Source organism: Thunnus maccoyii, chromosome 20 (genome assembly GCF_910596095.1).
Source record: "Thunnus maccoyii chromosome 20, fThuMac1.1, whole genome shotgun sequence".
NCBI lineage: Eukaryota > Metazoa > Chordata > Actinopteri > Scombriformes > Scombridae > Thunnus > Thunnus maccoyii.
Genome location: NC_056552.1, coordinates 360235 through 382734, shown reverse-complemented (window position 1 = coordinate 382734; position 22500 = coordinate 360235). Strand labels below are relative to the sequence as shown.

Below are 22500 nucleotides of genomic sequence, written 5' to 3'. Positions count from 1 at the left end.
TACTGGGGATTATACTATATACTGGGGGAGTATACTGTATACTGGGGGATTATACTGTATACTGGGGGAGTATACTGGGGATTATACTATATACTGGGGGAGTATACTGGGGATTATACTATATACTGGGGGAGTATACTGGGGATTATACTGTATACTGGGGGAGTATACTGTGCACTGGGGGAGTATACTGGGGATTATACTGTATACTGGGGGATTATACTGTATACTGGGGGAGTATACTGGGGATTATACTATATACTGGGGGAGTATACTGGGGATTATACTATATACTGGGGGAGTATACTGTATACTGGGGGATTATACTGTATACTGGGGGAGTATACTGGGGATTATACTATATACTGGGGGATTATACTATATACTGGGGGATTATACTGGGGATTATACTATATACTGGGGGAGTATACTGGGGATTATACTGTATACTGGGGGATTATACTGTGCACTGGGGGAGTATACTGTATACTGGATGAGTGTACTGTATACTGGGAAAGCAGAGCATTTCCACTGGGGGAAGGTAGGCGGCGCCGATGTGTCGTAACGCCGGCGGCCTTCCGCCGTAAACCGGGAAGAAGAAGAAGTTTGACCCGGAACGAATGAGCGAAGCCTTCCTGCAGCTTCTGCCTCCAGCAGTGAGCAGTCAGCCGGTTCATGTGGGAGTTATTCAGCTGTGAAGTGTCCGCTTTAATCGCCACAGAGCTCAGCTGATGCTCCGCGCAGGGCGGGGGGCCGGTAGCCGGTAGCCGGTAGCCGATAGCCGGTAGCTCGGTCCAGCGGAGCCGCACAGGCCGGCGGTGACCGGCGGTGACCGGCAGGATGAGCTCGTCCGCCGCCCTGCACACCCAGCTGGCCACGGTCATGGAGTCGCTGGTCCACGCCGCGGTGGCGGAGCTGAAGAAGCTGGTGGAGGACAGCTCGGCCGGAGAACAGCCGCCTCCGCCGGCCAGAGAGCAGGAGGAGAGCCGGGATCAGATGGTGAGGAGCGGACATCACACTCACACACACACACACACACACTGTGCACCAGTGGCAGCTGGTGACTCATAAAATTGGGGAGGAAAACCAACATGGAAACTTACAACATATTGCATCAAACTACATCATTGTCCCTCCTGATGAAATCGGAGGGGGGGGGGGCAGTTTTATATGCCAATAAAACAACTTGCTTGAGTGGTGAAAAGGCTGCTTCTTTAAAGACATTTAACATCTACATAATGTCTCTAAACAATGAAGAGCTCATTTTAGCCATGGAGTGGATCAAACGTGTCATTTTACCAACAAAGTGAAATTCAAATTTATAGTATTGTTCTATTGTGACAACAAATTTATGTTCTCATCAAAAACAGACAATATATCACATGATTTACATGTGTTTCCTGTGTATTTTTAAAGCTTATAATGTGATTCAGGTTCTTACACACACTCATCTATGTGCACGACATACAGAATATAGTCTACAAAGCTGACATGTTAACACTAGGGGTTCGGATCGTATCATAGATTTGAGTCACGGATCAGATCATTATTAGGATCAGTGAAAAAAAGGGAAGACAAATAAAACTTTGTTTTCTATTTATTCTGTAACACACTTACAGCATGAATCAGCAAGGAACTTTTGCCCATGGTCTTAAATGAAAACAACATTTAAGATGTCCAATGTTTAAATAAAATAAAATATATAAAATATTCAATGCTCAGTTATTGCAATATGAGGCATGAAACCTTCCTCTTTTAAACAGTGAATGAAACAGCTTCTGTCCACATCATCAAAACTTGATGATAACAAACATTCACCGCTAACATCAGTTAGCAGCTAGATGCTAATTAGCTGCTCAGCTGCAGCACATTAAACAGCAGGTAAACAACTCAAATGTCACATCGGACCGTTAGATGCTGGTTTGATCGTTGCTCTTCAAAATCCCTGTTAGCGTTAGCAACATGCTGTCTGTCCATGACTTGTACTTACAGCAGTTTGTTTATTTTGTCTTAAATGAGACATTAAATTTTGCAATTAATCCGCAGTTCATATGCCTGCCAAACCATGGGGGGCAATCCGTACGGATCATGGATCAACTACAATCCGTTACACCACTAGTTAACACTTGTTATTCTAGTTACTTTAAGCTTATTACTCAATATACGACTCAGCTTAAAAACCAACTGAAGAAACTGTCAGAAGCAGCAGCCAGACCTCCTGCACTCATTCACTAATCACATCAACATCAACAGGTGACTGAACAACCACTCAATTAAAAAGACAACTCACTGTAACTTCAACAAGCAAACTAACGTTACCCACAACACATTATATGATCTCTGCTGCATTCTTGTTAAGGAGATAAATTCACACAGAGACATTTAACCATCAGAGATGAAATCAGCGACCAAAGAGACAGAGAGAGAGAAGCTGTATCTGACTCACGTTATCCGACGTCTTCTTTCTATCATGCAGATGAAGTATTCATGTTATAACGTCTATTTGTGACTGTTGGTCATCTTGTTTGTTAGTTAACAGAACTTTATGGCTGCTGCTTAACCAGTCTGATATCATTAGCAACAATGACAAACAAGCTAACTCTCTGGTTGCTTCTCCTCCCCGGCAGCGTCCTGCAGCTGCTGCGCTGCACAGTCCAGATAATTTCTCCCGTTAGCTTAACAACAGTCCTTAACAGTCCTTCCATGGATGTATAAAGAGTCCTTCAGGCTGCTACAACAAGCTAACTGTTGCATTGGCTAACGCAAGGAGCTATCCACTGCTGCTACTCTGCCTTACAGTGGAGAGAACTGACGATGAATTCTGGAAACTATCATTTGACCAACTCAATGTCAATATTGCATTCTGGTTGTTGATTGGTTAGGGAGGACAGCCTCCCTTGGAGCGTCATTTTACGTGTCATGGCCAATCACAGATTAGCATGAAAAAAAACGAAATACATTAAGTCCAATGTAAGAGATCCCGCCCTGCGGAGGTCAGCAGGCACCCGTCCTCCTCTGTCCCCCACTCCAGCCTCCACTGGTATACACATACACATACATACACATGGTTAATGTGGGATTAATGTCTTTATTTCACTTAATATGAATCAATTTAAAATACAACTTTAGATTAAATGGATTTAATTCTGTTCTGTTGGGAGGTTGAAGGACAACAGCTGGAAAATCTACAGTCGTGTATTTACAGTAACTTTGTTTATTTAGTATAAGTTATATTAGTTATATCAGTATTAGTATTTTTCTTCCGCATTCTTGACAAATGTTTTGAATAAATTGAGTTTCTTTTCTGTTTTGAGGAAGGTGATGTTACAACTGAGGGTTTGTTCAGAATCAGTTTGACTTTTGATATTTACAGAAATCTCTGGAACAAGCAAGTCAATTTGAACGTTATTTTACAAACGTTCAACAGATGAGAATCAAACAAATGTCAATGAGAATCTCAAAATGTGTGTGTGTGTGTGTGTGTGTGTGTGTGTGCGTGTGTGCGTGTGTGTTTGTGTGTATGTGTGTCTGTGTGTGTGTGTCTGTGTGTGTGTGTCTGTGTGTGTGTGTGTGTGTGTCTCAGGTGCGGTTCGCCTCCATCATGGAGACTTTGGGAAACGAGGCTTTGGGGAAGATTGTGAACATCGTGGATGAAGCCAAACTGCTGGTGGAGCTGCAGGCGGGGAGGGGCGGCAAGAGACCGCAGACCAGTATCCTCAGCGTCCTCAACAAGGCGCGCGTCGGTACGTATACAGGCCCCGCCCCCCCGCTGATCAAACGCACTGCATGATGATGTCATAGCTAACGTGGCGTGTGATCTGTCCGTTGCAGAGGTCGAACACTCATATGGACTCCGGCTGCAGAGCGCCGACACAGACGGATCCGCTCAGGTAAGACTCACCCGCTGCCTCACCTGTCCGTCCGTGATGCGTTCACTGACCTGATGTAACATCGGAACATTTTGTCACTGCAGGCCAAACCGCCAGAGGAAGGAGTGGAAACGCCATTCGTCCTGGCGGTCACTGTTAAAGACGAACACGGCAACATCGACCTGGGAGCCATCGCTGAGAGTCAGTACCTGATCGATATCTGTCAGATCAGATCAATAGCTATCAATATCTCTCTGTACATGATCAGCTGATCAGGTGATTGATCGGTGTGTTCTCCCTGCAGGAGCTCGTGTCGAGGCCGCCCAGCCGGTGACCTCTGACCCCGAGTGTGCGAAGGTTCCAGGTTCTCCGGAGTTCGTGCTGCAGAGCGTCACGTGGAAGTACTTCATGTGCACGGCGTGCGGTAAATCCTTCACGTCTCAGAGCAACCTGAAGTCTCATTATCGTATCCACACGGGCGAGAAGCCGTTCAGCTGCAGCGAGTGCGGCCGGGCGTTCCGGCAGCGGCAGAGCCTGCAGAGCCACATGCGCACGCATACTGGCGAGCGGCCGTACGAGTGTCCGCAGTGTGGGAAGTGTTTCTCCAAGCAGGCGCAGCTGAAGACACACGCCATCATCCACACGGGCGAGAAGCCATATGGCTGCGAGCTGTGCGGCCGCCGCTTCAACCTGCTGCAGAACCTGCACCGCCACGGCCACACCCACACCGGCAAGAAGATCTTTGTGTGCGGCGTGTGCGGGAAAGGCTTCACCCGCGCCGTCACGCTCAAAACACACGAGCTCATCCACACCGGGCAGAAGCCCTTCAAGTGCGAGGAGTGCCCCAAGACCTTCCGCCACGCCGTCAACCTAAAGAACCACCAGAGGATCCACAGCGGCGTGCGGCCGTTCAGCTGCGACGTCTGCGGGAAGAGTTTCCGCCAGTCGGTGAACCTGAAGATCCACCGGCGGATCCACACCGGCGAGCGGCCGTTCAGCTGCCCGGAGTGCGGCAAGACGTTCAGCCAGCAGAGCAGCCTGATCTCACACGGCCGCACGCACTCCAAAGAACGGCCGTTCGCCTGCGACTCCTGCGACAAGAAGTTCAACAACAACAACAGCCTGAAGCTGCACATGCGCGTCCACACCGGAGAGAAGCCGTACAGCTGTGACGTCTGCGGCAAGACCTTCAGCCAGGGCAGCCACCTGCGCACGCACAAGAGGCACGTCCACGCCGGCGGCAAGCAGTACATCTGCGACAAGTGCGGGAAGAGATACGCGGACCAACGCAACCTGAAGCTGCACAAGTGCAGCTACGCATGAATGCCACGCCGCGGAGGCGGCAGCTCTGAGTCACTAATGTTAAAATGCACATCCAGACAGAAATTAAAAACAGTATTTTTATGAACTGATGTTTTGTTTAAAGTAGAATAATATTTTTTTGTTTTGTTTTTTTTTTAATAAGAATCTGAGTGGTGGGTGTGAGACAGGAAGTGGACCTGTTTTAACCAATCAGAGCAAACACCTGTGGAGGTGGGCGGAGCCTCTGCTTTTGTTTGAACAGTAACCTGCTGCTGAACTCCAGTTTACGTTTCCTCAGGTTGGTCTCTAAATACTACAGTACCCATGAGCCTCAGTGGCTGTTACTATGGAGACGCCTCCATCTAGAACTGTGTGAATAATCCAGATGTGAACTGATGAAGTTTTCTGAATGTATCCAGTAATTCCTGCAAAGACCAACCGCACAGCAACGGAGTCTGAAGTGCTCTGATTGTATGGTTATTACAGCAATGCTTTCTGGGAGTTGTAGTTGTTACAGACACAGTTTGTGACCTTTTGACCTTTTCTGTTCAGCGTCTCAGTGTTTGGCTGAATCCAGATGTCCAGACTGCAGGTTTGTTCGCAGGAAGTCTGCGAGTCAAAACTCGCCGTCATCAAGTCCTCAAGGTCCACTCAGGCTGCAGAAAATTACCCACAATCCCGCAGCAAAAGGCTATAGAATGATAATAATTATTGTTACTATCAATAATAATAATAATAATAACAGACTGTGTAACATCTTTTGATGACATTTTCTTTGTTCTGTAAGTGAATTTCTGTAGTTTTGTTATAATATAAACAGAGTTACAGCCTGCAGGCGTAATAATCTCCGTTAAAGAGCAGCAGACGATGTTTCTGTCGTCGACAGTCTGAAGATAAAATCAGCAGCTCGTGAACAAAATCTGAACTGCTGCTCTTATCAGAACCATGAAGAAACGTTCAGAAAACACTTGAAATGAGGTACAGGTTCAGGAATTTCACTTCATCTCCATGGAAACGCCTTCGCAGACGTGATGACGCGTCACGGAGGATAAACATCTGGATTCAGCCTCTGGTTCTCGCCTGATGTAAGCCGGCCCAGTGAGATGCTGTATTCTGATTGGTTGAAACATTAATTTATGTTAATTATGATGCTGAAATGCACACTGTTGCTTTTTTTTAAAAATAATTTTATAGATGATATTTTTCATGTGTTTTGAAATAATAAAATCTATGAACATTTGTCCAGCGGCTGCTTTTTAAAGGAACAGTTCAACATTTTTAATCAGGTCAGAACATTTCTTACATAACGACGTCATCAATGAGTTTGAAGAACACACAGCAGCAGGATCAATGATCAATGTTTGTATAATATTTGATACATTTCTAAACAAAATGCATATGTTGCTTAATATTAAACATATATATATATATAGAGAGAGAGAGAGATGGGAGAGTCAGAGCGCGTTCAGTAATACTTAATTTAATACATCGTACACATTTACTGCTGGACGACTTTTCAGGCTCATGAGTCATAAATGTTTTCTTGCTTTTATTCCTGCAGCAAACATGAAACATGAGAAATGAATGAAACAATAAATAGGATTTAAAATAGAATAAAAGGTTTAAAAATTACACTGCAGTGCAAAATGCAGTGTAATTAAATAATCCCAAATTTAATTTAATAAAAGGTAAACAGAAAAGTATTCACACTAAATATGAATTAATTACACTTTTACAGCAACAGTCTTCCATAACAAAACATTAAAATGAGTAAAGAAAATAAGTTTAGTGTTTGTTTTTTATTGTATTTTTTGTTTTTTAAAGTAAAGTGAATCTCAGTTTTTGCTTAATAATAAATTCTATAACAATTACATTAATACACATTTAATTAATATGAAATATGAACATTTTAACACATAATTCAGGCTCTGAGAGTGTAAGTCCATTCCTGCCTTTTAATACACATTTATAATAATAATAATAATTTATTATAGAGCAGCTTTCATACATGCAGCTCAAAGTGTTTTTAAGTTACAGAATATTTATTATGTCAAAACAATAATCAGTTTATTTACAAACCATGTATATGATCCCTGGCAGGACTTTCACAGTAACAGTATATGTAGTACACAATAGTACTACGGATATGCAGTACTGTGGTGTAACAGTATGTGTAGTACACAGTAGTATTCAGAAAATATTCTAATAGTGTGTATAGTATGACCTTAGTTATGATATAGTTTTTGTGTGTAAAAGTCTCCTCTCATACATGTTGACGGTGGAAATTAAACACCTGTAGACATACACGTGCCTGATTGGTCCGGCGTCCCGGGACAGAGAGCCTGATTGGTCCGGCGAAAAAAACACATGGATATCAATGTACATATCAATATACATCATTTATGGTTGGATGTGGGCGTATAGATGGCGGGATATGAGGCTGATCCACGTGCGCAGGTGGACTGTGATTTATGAAGGGAAACACGCATGCGCGGCCACTTTCAATTAGGATCATACACACTGATTTATAAATGAGACACCACGTCTAGTGATCCATCTGACGTCAGTCTGACGTAGCCATGTTACGTCACCAGGCTGTTCAACATGGCGCCGCTCCGCTCCGGGCTCAGAGACATCCAGAGACCGGCTGGACCCGCCTTCGCCCCGCCGCCGGCCGGAGCGCCGCGTGTCCCGGCGTGACGCTGCGGCTGTCCCGCTGTCCCGCTGTCCGAGGAGGAGCAGCCAGCAGCCGGCCTCGTTCCTGCCGAGCAGCGCCAACAGAAGATCCGCAGATAAACTATCGATAAGTTATCGATAACACGACCGGAAACCAGCGGCGTCATCGTCAAAATAAGACCGGTGATATAACCTAATGGATGAAATTCAGTTTATAACCTGCGGTTCCATAAATTAAATTAATCGTTCGAAAAAGGTCAGTGCAGTTTTGACATTTTAACAAGAAAAAGAAAATGTTGATTTATTTTATAGATAAAACCTGAAATGTCACCATATCTTTCTTAAAAATGTGAATAAGATGAGGACAATAACTTTGATAAATGAATAACTACATGCAGCAGCTCATTAACGCACGACACAGAAGATCGTTTATATGCAACTAAACTAGAAACAAACAGATAAAACCTGAACGTCGCCTTCAGAACAGAACTGTGAGTTTAATATTTACAGTGAAACCTGAAACTCGCATCAAATGATTCTTTTCTGTGTTTAACTTCAATAAAACCGTCAGTTCTTCACACCGTCGTGGATGTTGGAGCGAAATGGAACGAAGCGATGACGCGTCGTCTCTACCGGCAACCGTAAACTACTCGGACGAGTCCTCGCCGCGTCATCATCCTCCTTCCTCCTCTGCTGATGTCACCGCCTGGGGTCGCCCCACCTGTCCGGGCGTTCGGCGGGTCGCGTGTTTAGGAGACAGCGAGGAGGAGGAGGAGGAGTCAGACTCGCATCACAGCCTGCGAGGACCAATCAGACGCTGCCCTGAAGCCCGGGAGGCGGGTGATGGTCAGGGGGCGAGGCCTAGTCCCGGTGATGATGTCACCCGAACAGACAGCACAGTGTGCTCACACAGCATGGCGTCCTGCAGCGAGGGGTCAAAGGTTAATCACTGTTACAGACTGGACACTGGTGGTCACTCTGGGGGCGGGGCTACTGGAGGCACTGACTGTCACACGCCGCCATCGAAGGCATCTAAGGTAAATATAAACCCTGTGACCCGCGAGTCAGACACTGACTCAGACACACAGGACGGGGATTTGACCTTTGACCTTCAGGAGGTCAGTTCTGATGACGAGACGTTCATCACGGAGCCGCCGCCGCCACAGGGCGAGCTGAGCCTCCCGCCCGCCGCTTCCCGCTCCAGGAACACGTACGAGTGCGGCCGCAGGCAGAGCGCGCCGGGTCAGCTGGTGCAGGACGGGTCACAGGCCGAGCTGCAGTCCAGGAGGCCGGGCATCGTCGACTACTTCAGCAGGTAAACAGGAAGCTGATCAATACTGATAATCAATACTGATAATCAATACTGATAATCAATACTGGAGCACTGAGACCCATACTGACAATTAAGAGAGAAATAAGTATCGGTCAATATTTGTTTTTGTTTGACAGAATCACATTTTAGCAGATTATAATATTTGTGAAAATGTGTTTATTGAAGTGTGAAGGATTTCTGACAGTATGACGCTGGAGAGAAGCTGCACAGAGGTCATGAGGTCACAGAGGTCATGACCTCCGTGATCTCATGACCTCTGTTGTTTAATGACTCTCTGACGTCTGACGGTCTGTCTGCTTCTTTAGGAAAATTAATGAATGAAATGAAAAAACAAAAGTGTGTGTGTGTGTGTGTGTGTGTGTGTGTGTGTGTGTGTGTGTGCGTGTATGTATGTGTGTGCGTGCGTGTGTGTATGTATGTGTGTGTGTGCGTGTGTGTATGTGTGTGTGTGTGTGTGTAGCAGGCAGCGGTCCGTCAGTCACAGCGTTCCCGGCTGGAAGTTGTTCGGTAAAGTTCCTCCCAGGCAGATTCCCTCCAAACATTCCCGGATCATCCAACAGGTAAATGATCCTGGTGAACACTGATATATTATATAATAATAATATATATAATATTAATATTATATAATAATAATATATATAATATATTTATTATATAATATTATGTCTGTACTGAACAGCAGAACTGGACGTTACAGCCGATCAATCAACCCTTTAACACTCTGCCTGCTAAATAAGCAGAACCTGCAGCTAATTAAGTCCTGATGAAGAGTCATGATGAAGAGTCGTGATGAAGAGTCGTGATGAAGAGTCGTGATGAAGATTAGAAGAAGCTGCCGAGCCAAAAACAACTAATCATTGATTTGTTCTAAATGATCAATAATTAGTTTTTTTTCCAGTCTATCAAACATCATCTCTGTCGTCCGAGAAGCTTCAAACATCAAATGTTTCATATTTTGCTTGAAAAATAACTAAAACAATTAATCAATAATTGAAAAAGTTGCAGATTAATTTTCTGCCGATCGATTAATCGTTGCAGCTCTAATAAAAACTGATCGACTTTTATATTGGTGACAGTTGCAGCCAGTCTGAGCGTTATCGATCCTGGACGTATTGATCAGTGATCAATAACGCTGCCTTGTTTCCCTCCAGCAGAGCGCTGCAGTCAGTCTGAGCTCTCCGTCCTCTCCAGACCTCCGGCGCTCGGCGGTACGGACTCTTTACTTCCTGCATGTCGTCATGTCTGACGTTCTTCTTCCATCTGTAGCTCTGAAGCCGTCGTCTTCATCACATCCTGTTCCGCCCTCCATTTTTCTATTGATCGATCGATTAGTTTCAGCTCATCACACACAAACGTCGTCCATCAGTCTCTCTGTTCGTTCGTCTCCTGTGCCTTTGTGTCCTCTCCTGTCGTCATGGCGACTGAGGCGTGTGGTGTGATGTCATCGCAGGAGTACGAGGCTCGGCAGGTGGCGGCCCAGAGCTCTCCTACCCAGCATGCAGTGGGGCAGCAGCAGAGCCGGAGGAACGTAGAGTTTGAGCCGCTGTCGACCACAGCCCTGATCCTGGAGGACCGACCGCCGTACGTCCACTTCCTGTCCTCAGAGTCTGTCAGTAGTCAGTACGTTTACTGTAGTACAATACTGAGGTACTTGTACTTCTTGCTGACTGTGTGTTTGCAGGAATCTTCCCGCCAAGTCAGCTGAGGAAACCCAGAGACACAGGCAGCAGTACGAGCAGATGGTGGCTGGAGCTAAGAGGAGAGGTGTGTTTGGTTTAAACCGCTGCACCTCTCACAGGACTCGAGCTTAAAGAACCTGATGTGTAACGGCGTGCTGCTGCTGTGTGTCGTCCTCTCTGTCAGAGTTGAAGGAGGCTCAGAGGAGGCAGCAGCAGATGAAGGAGCGTTTCAGACAGGAAGACGTCATCGCCAACACAGCGCTGATCTGGAACAAACACATCCTGCCTCACTGGGACGCCATGTAGGAACGCTCAGCGTGTGTGTGATGGATGACTGGTGTAGTGTGATAGTGAGGATGCAGAGTGTTTTATTATTATTACATATAGTTTTTGCCACTAACAGATACATGGAAGAACGTTTTAAATGCTGTACAGTGAAGGACACAAAGAAGGTTTGATTTCAGACAGAAGTGCGTGGTGCTTCCTGCCGTCAGACGGGCTGTTTGTGTTCCAGGAAGTCAAGTCGGCGTGCTCGGGATCTGTGGTGGGCGGGTTTACCCCCCAGCGTCCGGGGACGAGTGTGGAGCCTCGCCATCGGCAACGAGCTCAACATCACAGCAGGCACGTCCACACTGGAGACTTGTTCTCTGATTCAGCTCCTGAATGTTTTCCTGCTCCTTACCCTCATCCTCCTCCTCCTCCTCCTCCTCCTCCTCCTCAGAGCTGTATGAGATCTTCCTCTCCAGAGCGAAGGAGAAGTGGAGGAACCTCGGTGAGACTCAGGCTGACGGTAAGAAACAGAGTCGTAACTGTTAATCAGTAAACTGATGTTTGTGATGGATTACAGACCATCAGGCACAACGGGACGATTTTACTGGTCGTTCAGGCTGCGGGCGTCACCGGCCAATCACAGCTGTGTACTGTCTTAAGTCTGATTGGCTGGGGGTGAAGGTGGGCGCCACACCTCCAGCCAATCAGAGTAGGTGCTCATTAATCATGCAGATTTGATGTGAACAGCCTGCTGGAGGACAGAGTGGAATTAAAAATGCATCAGATCTTCTGTGAGCTCACCTGCAGATGTTTACCTGCAGCCGGAGCGCCGCCGGCCGACAGCGAGTCCAGTCTGCAGCTCATCAGACGAGACGTTTCCAGGACGTTGGCGTCGCTGTGCGTCTTCCAGAAGGTGGGACAGTAGAAACAAGTAGAATCATCCCTGCAGCAGACACAGGAAGTGAATTCAGACTCGTTTACTTTGTAGGGCGGCCCCTATCACGACCTGCTGCAAAGCATTCTGGGAGCTTACACCTGCTACAGACCTGATGTGGGATATGTGAGTCACACACACACACACACACACACACACACACACACACACACACACACACACACGGTTAGATACAACAACCATTAACTGGATCAGAATGTGACGTTATTTGGCTTCAGCAGACGACTCGACCTTCTGTCAGCTGATGAACTGAACACTCTCTCTCTCTCTCTCTCTGTCTCTCTCTCTCTCTCTGTCTCTCTCTCTCTCTCTGTCTCTCTGTCTCTCTCTCTCTCTCTGTCTCTCTCTCTCTCTCTCTCTCTCTCTCTCTCTCTCTCTCTCTCTCTCTCTCTCTTTCTCTGTCTCTCTCTCGCTCTCTCTCTCTCTCTCTGTCTCTGTCTCTGTGGATGTCTCTCGTCCAGATGCAGGGGATGGCGTCCCTGGCAGCCATGTTGATCCTGAACATGGACGAGGTCGAAGCTTTCATCAGCTTCTCCAACCTGATCAATAAACCCTGTCAGCTGACTTTCTACAGAGTGGACCACCAGCTGGTACACACACTCACACACACACACACACACACACACACACACACACACACACTCACACACTCACACACACTCACACACTCACACACACACACACACACTCACACACTCACACACTCACACACACTCACACACTCACACACACACACACACACACACTCACACACTCACACACACTCACACACTCACACACACACTCACACACACACACACACACACACACTCACACACTCACACACACACACACACACACACACACTCACATTCACACTCACACACTCACTCACACACACACACACACTCACACACACTCACACACACACACTCACACACACTCACACACACACACACACACACACACACACACTCACACACACACACACATACACACTCACACACACAGTACTTCTGTCGTCATGGGGACAATCATCAGGTGTGTTTCCTTCCACCTGTTTTTATTTATATTTCAGTTTGTACCAAACAAAGTGTAAATATGTGTAAAAATAAAGTCAATAAATGATGACATCATGAATCATGTGACTGAAACGTCACTGAAGAGGTGACACCATCAGATGTGTGTGGAGCGATGATGAGGAGGCTGTAACCTTCCTCACATCAATACATGTAACTAATATTTCCATCATGTTTTCCATCGTTGGAGCTTTTAATGACGTCATCTCGTTGTTTCTTCTTCTTCTGCAGCGGTTTAATGGTAGCAACTGTTTATCTGCTGATAGTCACACAACAACAACAACAACAACAACAACAGAGGATGAAACAACATTCAGAACATTTTATACTACATTTAGATAGAAACCTGACATGATGCAGCCTCTCACCCTAAACCCAGCTCTATCTTTAAAGGGTTCAAATTCTTCTTCTTCTTCTAGTTTTTCTCTGTTATTTATTTCCTGTTCTGATGTCGGAGGTTAAACGAGGTCAAAGTTCAGAAACTTGAGGTGAACATGTGTAGAAACGCTGCCTGCAAGTCAAAACTCAGGGCTTCAACCTGCTCTGATGCTTCATTTATGACGACTTTTTCTACCTCGCTGAAAAGCTGATTGCACATGCTCATAAACAGCCGTCTGTTCTGTAGCCTTGGTTGCTAAGGCTGTTGCTAAGGTGGTTGCTAAGGTGATTATTTCATATTTCAGATGTGATTCAGCTCCAACATGTACGGATGGATTTGAGAAGTGAAATCCTGCTACTATAGTTTGTTTACGTAGCCTCCGGAGCCGGAGGAAGCTTCCTGAAGCTGACCAATCAGAACAGAGTGGGCTCATCAGGAGGCGGGCCTTAAAGAGACAGGAGCTAAAACGGCCTGTTTCAGACAGAGGCTGAACTGAGGGGCTGCATAAAGGACCAGTAGAAGATAAATAAGGAGTTTTTATTCCAGTTGAGCCGATAAAACATCATTAATCAATAAAAGACAGCTTCAACCAGAGAATGAACCATTAAAACAAGTATCGCTACTTGCTGCAGCTCCAGTTATATCAGTTCATATTTCATCCCGTAATAACAGTGACTGTGTGTTTACAGAGCACACACACCAGTTTGACCAGTGTTCCCACTCCAGAGGATGAACGCTAACCGTCTCTCTGTAGATGTTCAGGTATTTCGGGGCCTTCGAGGTTTTTTTCAAGGAGAATCTTCCTCGTCTCTTCCTTCACTTCCAGTCGACAGGTGTGACCTCTGACCTCTACCTCATGGACTGGTGAGCGTCTAAACTCAGCCTTAAAGCGCAGACACACCAGTTCACACCTAACAGTCCAACCTCCCCTCGCAGGGTCCTGTCTCTCTACACTAAGCCCCTCCCCCTGGACGTGGCGTGCAGAGTCTGGGACGTCTTCCTCCGGGACGGCGAGGAGTTCCTGTTCAGGACGGGTCTGGGAATCCTGCGTCTCCATCAGGACGTCCTGCTGCAGATGGACCTCATCAGCATCGGTGAGTCCTCGTGTCTCCTCCTTGTGTAGCCTCCTCTCTCCTCGTCTCCTCTCTCCTCGTCTCCTCTCTCCTCGTCTCCTCGTCTCCTCGTCTCCTCTCTCCTCGTCTCCTCTCTCCTCTCTCCTCGTCTCCTCTCTCCTCGTCTCCTCTCTCCTCGTCTCCTCGTCTCCTCTCTCCTCGTCTCCTCTCTCCTCTCTCCTCTCTCCTCGTCTCCTCGTCTCCTCTCTCCTCTCTCCTCGTCTCCTCTCTCCTCGTCTCCTCTCTCCTCGTCTCCTCTCTCCTCTCTCCTCGTCTCCTCGTCTCCTCGTCTCCTCGTCTCCTCGTCTCCTCGTCTCCTCGTCTCCTCTCTCCTCGTCTCCTCGTCTCCTCGTCTCCTCTCTCCTCGTCTCCTCGTCTCCTCTCTCCTCGTCTCCTCGTCTCCTCGTCTCCTCTCTCCTCTCTCCTCTCTCCTCGTCTCCTCGTCTCCTCTCTCCTCGTCTCCTCGTCTCCTCGTCTCCTCTCTCCTCGTCTCCTCGTCTCCTCGTCTCCTCTCTCCTCGTCTCCTCGTCTCCTCTCTCCTCTCTCCTCGTCTCCTCGTCTCCTCGTCTCCTCTCTCCTCGTCTCCTCGTCTCCTCTCTCCTCGTCTCCTCGTCTCCTCTCTCCTCTCTCCTCGTCTCCTCGTCTCCTCGTCTCCTCTCTTCTCGTCTCCTCGTCTCCTCTCTCCTCGTCTCCTCGTCTCCTCTCTCCTCTCTCCTCGTCTCCTCGTCTCCTCTCTCCTCGTCTCCTCTCTCCTCGTCTCCTCGTCTCCTCGTCTCCTCTCTCCTCTCTCCTCGTCTCCTCTCTCCTCGTCTCCTCTCTCCTCGTCTCCTCGTCTCCTCTCTCCTCTCTCCTCGTCTCCTCTCTCCTCGTCTCCTCTCTCCTCGCTCCTCGTCTCCTCTCTCCTCTCTCCTCTCTCCTCGTCTCCTCTCTCCTCGTCTCCTCTCTCCTCTCTCCTCGTCTCCTCTCTCCTCTCTCCTCGTCTCCTCTCTCCTCTCTCCTCGTCTCCTCTCTCCTCGTCTCCTCGTCTCCTCTCTCCTCTCTCCTCGTCTCCTCTCTCCTCATCTCCTCTCTCCTCTCTCCTCTCTCCTCTCTCCTCGTCTCCTCTCTCCTCGTCTCCTCGTCTCCTCGTCTCCTCGTCTCCTCTCTCCTCGTCTCCTCTCTCCTCGTCTCCTCGTCTCCTCGTCTCCTCTCTCCTCGTCTCCTCGTCTCCTCTCTCCTCTCTCCTCGTCTCCTCTCTCCTCGTCTCCTCTCTCCTCGCTCCTCGTCTCCTCTCTCCTCTCTCCTCTCTCCTCGTCTCCTCTCTCCTCGTCTCCTCTCTCCTCATCTCCTCGTCTCCTCTCTCCTCGTCTCCTCTCTCCTCATCTCCTCATCTCCTCTCTCCTCGTCTCCTCTCTCCTCGTCTCCTCTCTCCTCTCTCCTCGTCTCCTCTCTCCTCTCTCCTCGTCTCCTCGTCTCCTCTCTCCTCTCTCCTCGTCTCCTCTCTCCTCATCTCCTCTCTCCTCTCTCCTCTCTCCTCGTCTCCTCTCTCCTCGTCTCCTCGTCTCCTCTCTCCTCTCTCCTCGTCTCCTCTCTCCTCATCTCCTCTCTCCTCTCTCCTCTCTCCTCGTCTCCTCTCTCCTCTCTCCTCGTCTCCTCTCTCCTCGTCTCCTCTCTCCTCGTCTCCTCTCTCCTCTCTCCTCGTCTCCTCTCTCCTCTCTCCTCGTCTCCTCTCTCCTCGTCTCCTCTCTCCTCGTCTCCTCTCTCCTCATCTCCTCTCTCCTCTCTCCTCTCTCCTCGCTCCTCTCTCCTCGTCTCCTCGCTCCTCGTCTCCTCTCTCCTCTCTCCTCGTCTCCTCTCTCCTCGTCTCCTCTCTCCTCTCTCCTCGTCTCCTCTCTCCTCTCTCCTCGTCTCCTCGTCTCCTCTCTCCTCTCTCCTCGTCTCCTCTCTCCTCTCTCCTCGTCTCCTCGTCTCCTCTCTCCTCTCTCCTCTCTCCTCGTCTCCTCGTCTCCTCTCTCCTCTCTCCTCGTCTCCTCGTCTCCTCTCTCCTCTCTCCTCGTCTCCTCGTCTCCTCTCTCCTCTCTCCTCGTCTCCTCTCTCCTCTCTCCTCGTCTCCTCGTCTCCTCTCTCCTCTCTCCTCTCTCCTCGTCTCCTCTCTCCTCTCTCCTCGTCTCCTCGTCTCCTCTCTCCTCGTCTCCTCTCTCCTCGTCTCCTCTCTCCTCTCTCCTCGTCTCCTCTCTCCTCGTCTCCTCTCTCCTCTCTCCTCGTCTCCTCTCTCCTCTCTCCTCGTCTCCTCTCTCCTCGTCTCCTCTCTCCTCATCTCCTCTCTCCTCTCTCCTCTCTCCTCGCTCCTCTCTCCTCGTCTCCTCGCTCCTCGTCTCCTCTCTCCTCTCTCCTCGTCTCCTCTCTCCTCGTCTCCTCTCTCCTCGTCTCCTCTCTCCTCTCTCCTCGTCTCCTCTCTCCTCGTCTCCTCTCTCCTCTCTCCTCTCTCCTCTCTCCTCGTCTCCTCTCTCCTCTCTCCTCGTCTCCTCTCTCCTCGTCTCCTCTCTCCTCGTCTCCTCTCTCCTCGTCTCCTCTCTCCTCTCTCCTCTCTCCTCTCTCCTCGTCTCCTCGCTCCTCTCTCCTCGTCTCCTCGCTCCTCGTCTCCTCTCTCCTCGTCTCCTCGTCTCCTCTCTCCTCGTCTCCTCTCTCCTCGTCTCCTCTCTCCTCGTCTCCTCGTCTCCTCTCTCCTCTCTCCTCTCTCCTCTCTCCTCGTCTCCTCGTCTCCTCTCTCCTCGTCTCCTCTCTCCTCGTCTCCTCTCTCCTCGTCTCCTCGTCTCCTCTCTCCTCTCTCCTCGTCTCCTCTCTCCTCGTCTCCTCGTCTCCTCTCTCCTCTCTCCTCGTCTCCTCTCTCCTCTCTCCTCTCTCCTCGTCTCCTCTCTCCTCGTCTCCTCTCTCCTCTCTCCTCGTCTCCTCTCTCCTCGTCTCCTCTCTCCTCGTCTCCTCGTCTCCTCTCTCCTCTCTCCTCTCTCCTCGTCTCCTCTCTCCTCTCTCCTCTCTCCTCGTCTCCTCTCTCCTCGTCTCCTCTCTCCTCTCTCCTCTCTCCTCTTTCCTCGTCTCCTCTCTCCTCTCTCCTCTCTCCTCGTCTCCTCGTCTCCTCGCTCCTCGTCTCCTCCGGGAGCATTGGAAGATCCTCCATGATGGCGGCGGGAGGTCGGTTTCCGGGTAACGGAGGAGAGAGGACGCAGAGAAATGATTGACAGGTGACATCACAGCTGTAAGAAACATCCCGTCTCTCCTCAGCTCAGTTCCTGGCCCGCCTCCCAGATGAAGAGCTGCTCTCTGATAGGCTGTTCTCCTGCATCTCGGCCACGCCCATGCTGAGCGGGAACAGGAAGTGGATCCAGGTGAGTCACCTGACGGACAGACCGATCACTCTGTAGGTAAAAATAAAAACATGGAGGTGATGAGCTTCCTGTGTGTCAGGTTTTGTCTTCCAGGTGCAGCAGCTGAACAAACCAGAACGCTCGATGCTGTGAAAGAGGAAGTTCAGCAGGAAACCGGAACATTTAGTTTGTAGATAAGAAGCTGCTGGATCCAGTTTCATGACTCATTATATTGATGCTTTTAATGTGAAAGCAACAAACAGCATCTGCTCAAATACCTGAAACTCTGCTGGAGGGAATTATTGATCAGTGATCATGTTTTAGTGTTTTAGTGGACCAGTGAATAAATCTACCTCCTGAAGATGTCTGGAAATGCTTTACTGTGGATATTTGAATTAAAAACACCAGGAAACCTCGTGAACTGGCTGCTCGTCTTTCTCTCCATCAGGACAAACATCAGCGTCTTTAAATCTTCTTTGTAGAAGTTTTGATCTTATCAGGAGCTTCGTTAGACTTTCTGGAAAGATCTCAGTGAATAGAGAGGTGAATATTAAAGATCAATGTTCTAATGGCTGCGTAATAAATAAATAAATAAATACACGTATTTCTTCTTCTCTGTTGCATTAAAATGTTGTAAAAAGAACAAACAACAACAACATCTGTATCTATACGTCAAACATGTTATTTATTTATTTAATTAAACTGTTTTAGTTTCAGACTTTATGACTTCATGAAAGTGAACTTATTGTTTGTGAGTGAATGTATTTCTGTGTTATTGATCAACATTAATAAAACAATCTTTTCTGATATTTATTGTGGTTTTCAGTTATTACATGTACAGTATACTGACTATACTGCAGTACTTTATAAAGATTATTTACAGTATTTATTATTATTAAAGTGGTATTTTCAGTGTTATATTTTCATACCTTTACATCTACAATGTGTTGGAATGACAATAAAACCTAAATACAGTCTGTATGAACTATTATAAATGTTTATATGCATGTACATGTTATTATTTATTATTCATGTCACTTATTATTTGAACGTATTAAACTTTCCACGTTAACGTTGTTAATCTGAAAATAAATCAGATTTATTCACCAAATAGTAAAAACAATTAAACGACTGACAGAGAAAACAACAAACAGTCAACATAAACACAAATATTCAGTTGTTTACTGGGAGCGTCTGTGTGTCTATAACAAGCAGAATATAAATAAAAGTATGAATATTAATGTAGACATTCATATTTATACTATAATATTATATATATATATATATGTTGATAGAGTTGATCTGTGTGAAATGTGCAGTTCGGTTTCCCGCCGCTCGGGTCGCTGCTGTTTCCGCTGAACTGTTGGCTTCAGTGTTTCCGGGTTATTTCCGGGTTATTTCCGGTTCTCTGGTGATCAGCACGCGTGTGGAAACAAACTGCAGTTTTTCCTCCAGAAAGCAGAAACCGAACAAACCGACAGAAACTCGCCGCGGAGGTTTAATCACAGCTGCGGACAGAAGGAGACTTCCCGCCGCCGCCATCATGGGTCCGGTGAGTCCGCCGACACAGAAGAAGAACAACTGCTGTTACACATGTTGCATGTTGTCATAATAATCTGTCCTGTAGGTCTCTGATCTACCTGTTCACACACAGAGCTGGAGCACTAATCACGTTTATTGATGAGGAGATATTGATGAAGAGTTATTGATGAGTTATTGATTAGGAGATATTGATGAGTTATTGATGAGGAGATATTGATGAAGAGTTATTAACGAGCACACTGTCATTCTCTAACGGCGCCACAAACACTCAGACAGTTTTATTCAGACACACGTGACCTCACAAAAAACCATCAAACAAGAACAACCAGCTGGATACACCGAGACACTCAGAGTCTGAGACAACCCTTAGAGAACCACTAGAGAACCACTAGAGAACCCTTACAGAACCCTTACAGAACCCTTAAAGAACTCTTAGAGAACCCTTACAGAACCCTTAGAGAACCCTTAGAGAACATGCACCATCAGTCATGAAGATTTATTCTAATGTGATGATAATAAAGTGAGGAAGAGGAGGTTGATGCTTCTTCATCTCTGTTAATCAACAGAATCCTTTATTCAATATGATCAATAAGTTTATGAATCTGCTACAAACAGTGTGAACAGTGTGAACAGTGTGAACAGTGTGAACGGTTCCTCACCATCAATAACATCACAGCTGACACCGTGTCACATGTCATCATGGACGCCATCGCCCCCCATCTGCTCACTGTTATAAACACCTCCCTCCTCTGTCTGACCTCTGACCTGTGACCTCTGACCTGTGACCTCTGACCTGTGACCTGTAACCTCTGACCTGTGACCTCTGACCTGTGACCTCTGACCTGTGACCTCTGACCTCTGTAAGGACTCACATTGGACCCGACATACAAAACTTTCAGCCAAAGTCGTCATTTATTTCAAAACTATTAGAGAAAGTAGCTTTGATGCAACTTGCAGAAGACCAGAGATCAATAAGATTATTGATTGATTCAGACAGTAGTGATGCAGCTGCTTTCACCAGGGCCCAGTCTGTACTGGGACCAGTCTGTACTGGGACCAGTCTGTACTGGGACCAGTCTGTACTGGGACCAGTCAGATTCTCTCTGGTCATGTGACTTTATTTTGCTCGTTTGTTTCCTCCATCCAGACCACATGAGACCAGATCAGAAACCACCGTACTGGACTACATGATCGATCTATTAATATTTCAAATAATCAGCCGATAAAACAATAAACAAAGTGATTATGATGTATCAATAAACAACAAATAAACAACAAATAAACAACAAATAAACAACAAATAAACAACACGCCGATACAAAGCTTCTGTAGCTTTAAGAGAGAATCAACTTTAAGAACATGTTGCTTCAAAGATTATTATTGTTGTTGTTGTTGTTGTTATTGTTGTTGTTATTGTTGTTATTATTGTTGTTGTTATTGTTGTTATTTCTTTACATCAGCTGTGATGATCAGACTCAACATGCAGTTTATTGGTGAAGATATTGATAACTCTTCTTCTTCTCTCCTCGCAGCCTCGCTCGAAGAAGCGGCGGCCGACGTTCCGCCGCCTGCTGAAGACGAGCGGCGTGAAGCTGGAGAACAAGCTGAAGAACCGTCAGCTGAAGCAGCAGAACGTCGCCAAGAAGCAACGCAAAGAGCAGAAGAGGCTTAGACAGGCGGTGAAGGACGCCGCCATCAGGACGCCCCGCCCACTGGAGACGTACAGGAAGAGACCCGGTGAGAGGAGGAGCTTAAGCCACGCTGTCACGTGACCTGTCACGTGACCTGTCACGTGACCTGTCACGTGACCTGTCACGTGACCTGTCACGTGAGGCTTCAGTCGGTCGTTTTCTCCTCGTTAACTGATCTCATTAATGGTTTCAGTGAAGCTAATTAACATGTTAATGAATCTTAATTAAAACTTTAATTAGTGTTGATGAAGGTCAGCTGATTCGTCCTCTCTGTCGTGTGTTACCTGCTCTCCCATGATGCACTGCTGTGCTGGTGTTTGGTCACATGACGGATGTCTCTGACAGAGGAAGAGGAGGATGAGGAAGAGTTTCTGGAGACTCTGCCGACAGACATGATGGAGGACGGCGACCTGCAGCAGATGACCACGATGGCTCGCCAAGCGTCCTTCATCACCAGAGACCTGTCGTCATGGTAACGCACGCACACACACACACACAGCTGTGAAACGTGGATAAAGGAAACAGTGGCTGAGGTGTGTTTGTTTCTGGTGTCGGGGCGTGTCAGCGGGCCGGTGCACGGCGGGAAGAAGCGGAGGTCAGAGGTCGTGCGGAGTTACGAGAAGGTTCCCAGGAAGATGGCGAAGACGGAGGAGAAGGAGGTCATCCACCTGCTGCCAATCAAAGACAAGACAGGCGTCATCCCACAGAGCGTGGAGAGAGGTGAGTACTGATCAGTGAGTATTGATCAGTGAGTATTGATCAGTGATTGGTTTAGTGATTGACTGTGTGAACGTCTTCTGTGTGTTTGTAGTTAAAAAGCAGCAAGAAGAAGAAGAAGAGGAGGAGGAGGAGGAGGAGGAGGAAGCCGCTGAGCAGACGGAGGAGATGGAAGACGGTACGTCATCAGTCATAATAATAAGTAATAATCAATAATCAATAATCAGTGTGTGGGCGTGTCAGAGCGACTGTGCTGTGTCCTCCTGAGCAGAGGCGGCGCTGCAGAGCGCTGCAGAGCTGACGGAGGAGCAGAGAGAGCAGCTGCGAGCGCAGAAGATCCACGAGAAGAAGCTCCACATCGCCGCGCTGGCGTCCGCCGTCGTCTCCGACCCGTCCAGCAACGTGAGAACGCTTCACTATAATAACTGCTTCCTGTTTCTGTCTGTACAAACACAAACTGTGACTGATGTTCAAGCAAAGCAAAATAATGTGATTTCTTTAAATGAAGAGTCATCCAGCTGTTTGCAGCTGTTTGAACACACGCTGGTGATCTGATTTAACTGAGAACTCGTCAGG

General features: G+C 47.4%; 3 protein-coding genes across 6 annotated transcripts in view; all 3 read left to right on the top strand.

The window, feature by feature from the left end:
* Positions 1-591: 591 nt before the first annotated feature.
* si:ch211-207i20.2 (uncharacterized protein LOC568537 homolog) lies at positions 592-6411 on the top strand. 2 transcript variants are annotated; one of them, XR_006092867.1, is made up of 6 exons: positions 592-999; positions 3584-3743; positions 3832-3890; positions 3974-4070; positions 4174-5469; positions 5724-6411. XR_006092867.1 is itself a non-coding variant. In XM_042397196.1 (5 exons), exons 1-5 carry the CDS (start codon positions 841-843, stop codon positions 5190-5192), a joined length of 1494 nt encoding a protein of 497 aa, XP_042253130.1. In that variant the 5' UTR covers positions 592-840; the 3' UTR covers positions 5193-6411. The 2 variants fall into 2 exon arrangements, 1 of the variants encoding a protein (XP_042253130.1); XM_042397196.1 differs by having other exon boundaries at positions 4174-6411.
* Positions 6412-7472: 1061 nt separating this feature from the next.
* LOC121887594 (TBC1 domain family member 12-like) lies at positions 7473-18783 on the top strand. Of its 3 annotated transcripts, XM_042398499.1 has the most exons (15): positions 7477-8103; positions 8419-9162; positions 9641-9740; positions 10631-10761; positions 10862-10944; positions 11044-11161; positions 11374-11480; positions 11581-11649; positions 11951-12042; positions 12118-12189; positions 12546-12674; positions 14276-14385; positions 14458-14615; positions 17892-17995; positions 18075-18783. In XM_042398499.1, the coding sequence occupies exons 2-15, from the start codon at positions 8450-8452 to the stop codon at positions 18099-18101; spliced, it is 2013 nt and encodes a 670-aa protein (XP_042254433.1). In that variant the 5' UTR covers positions 7477-8103; positions 8419-8449; the 3' UTR covers positions 18102-18783. The 3 variants fall into 3 exon arrangements, with proteins under 3 accessions (XP_042254434.1, XP_042254436.1, XP_042254433.1); XM_042398500.1 differs by lacking the exons at positions 14458-14615; positions 17892-17995; positions 18075-18783 and having other exon boundaries at positions 7473-9162; positions 14211-14365; XM_042398502.1 differs by lacking the exons at positions 14276-14385; positions 17892-17995; positions 18075-18783 and having other exon boundaries at positions 7474-9162; positions 14458-14564.
* Positions 18784-19355: 572 nt separating this feature from the next.
* noc3l (NOC3-like DNA replication regulator) overlaps positions 19356-22500 on the top strand; it is a 12844-nt gene continuing 9699 nt past the window's right edge. The window contains exons 1-6 of the mRNA XM_042398532.1: positions 19356-19526; positions 21049-21253; positions 21553-21679; positions 21773-21927; positions 22019-22102; positions 22196-22326. Of these exons, the coding sequence (XP_042254466.1) occupies positions 19518-19526; positions 21049-21253; positions 21553-21679; positions 21773-21927; positions 22019-22102; positions 22196-22326 (711 nt within the window). The 5' untranslated portion in view covers positions 19356-19517. The remainder of the gene's footprint in view (positions 19527-21048; positions 21254-21552; positions 21680-21772; positions 21928-22018; positions 22103-22195; positions 22327-22500) is intronic.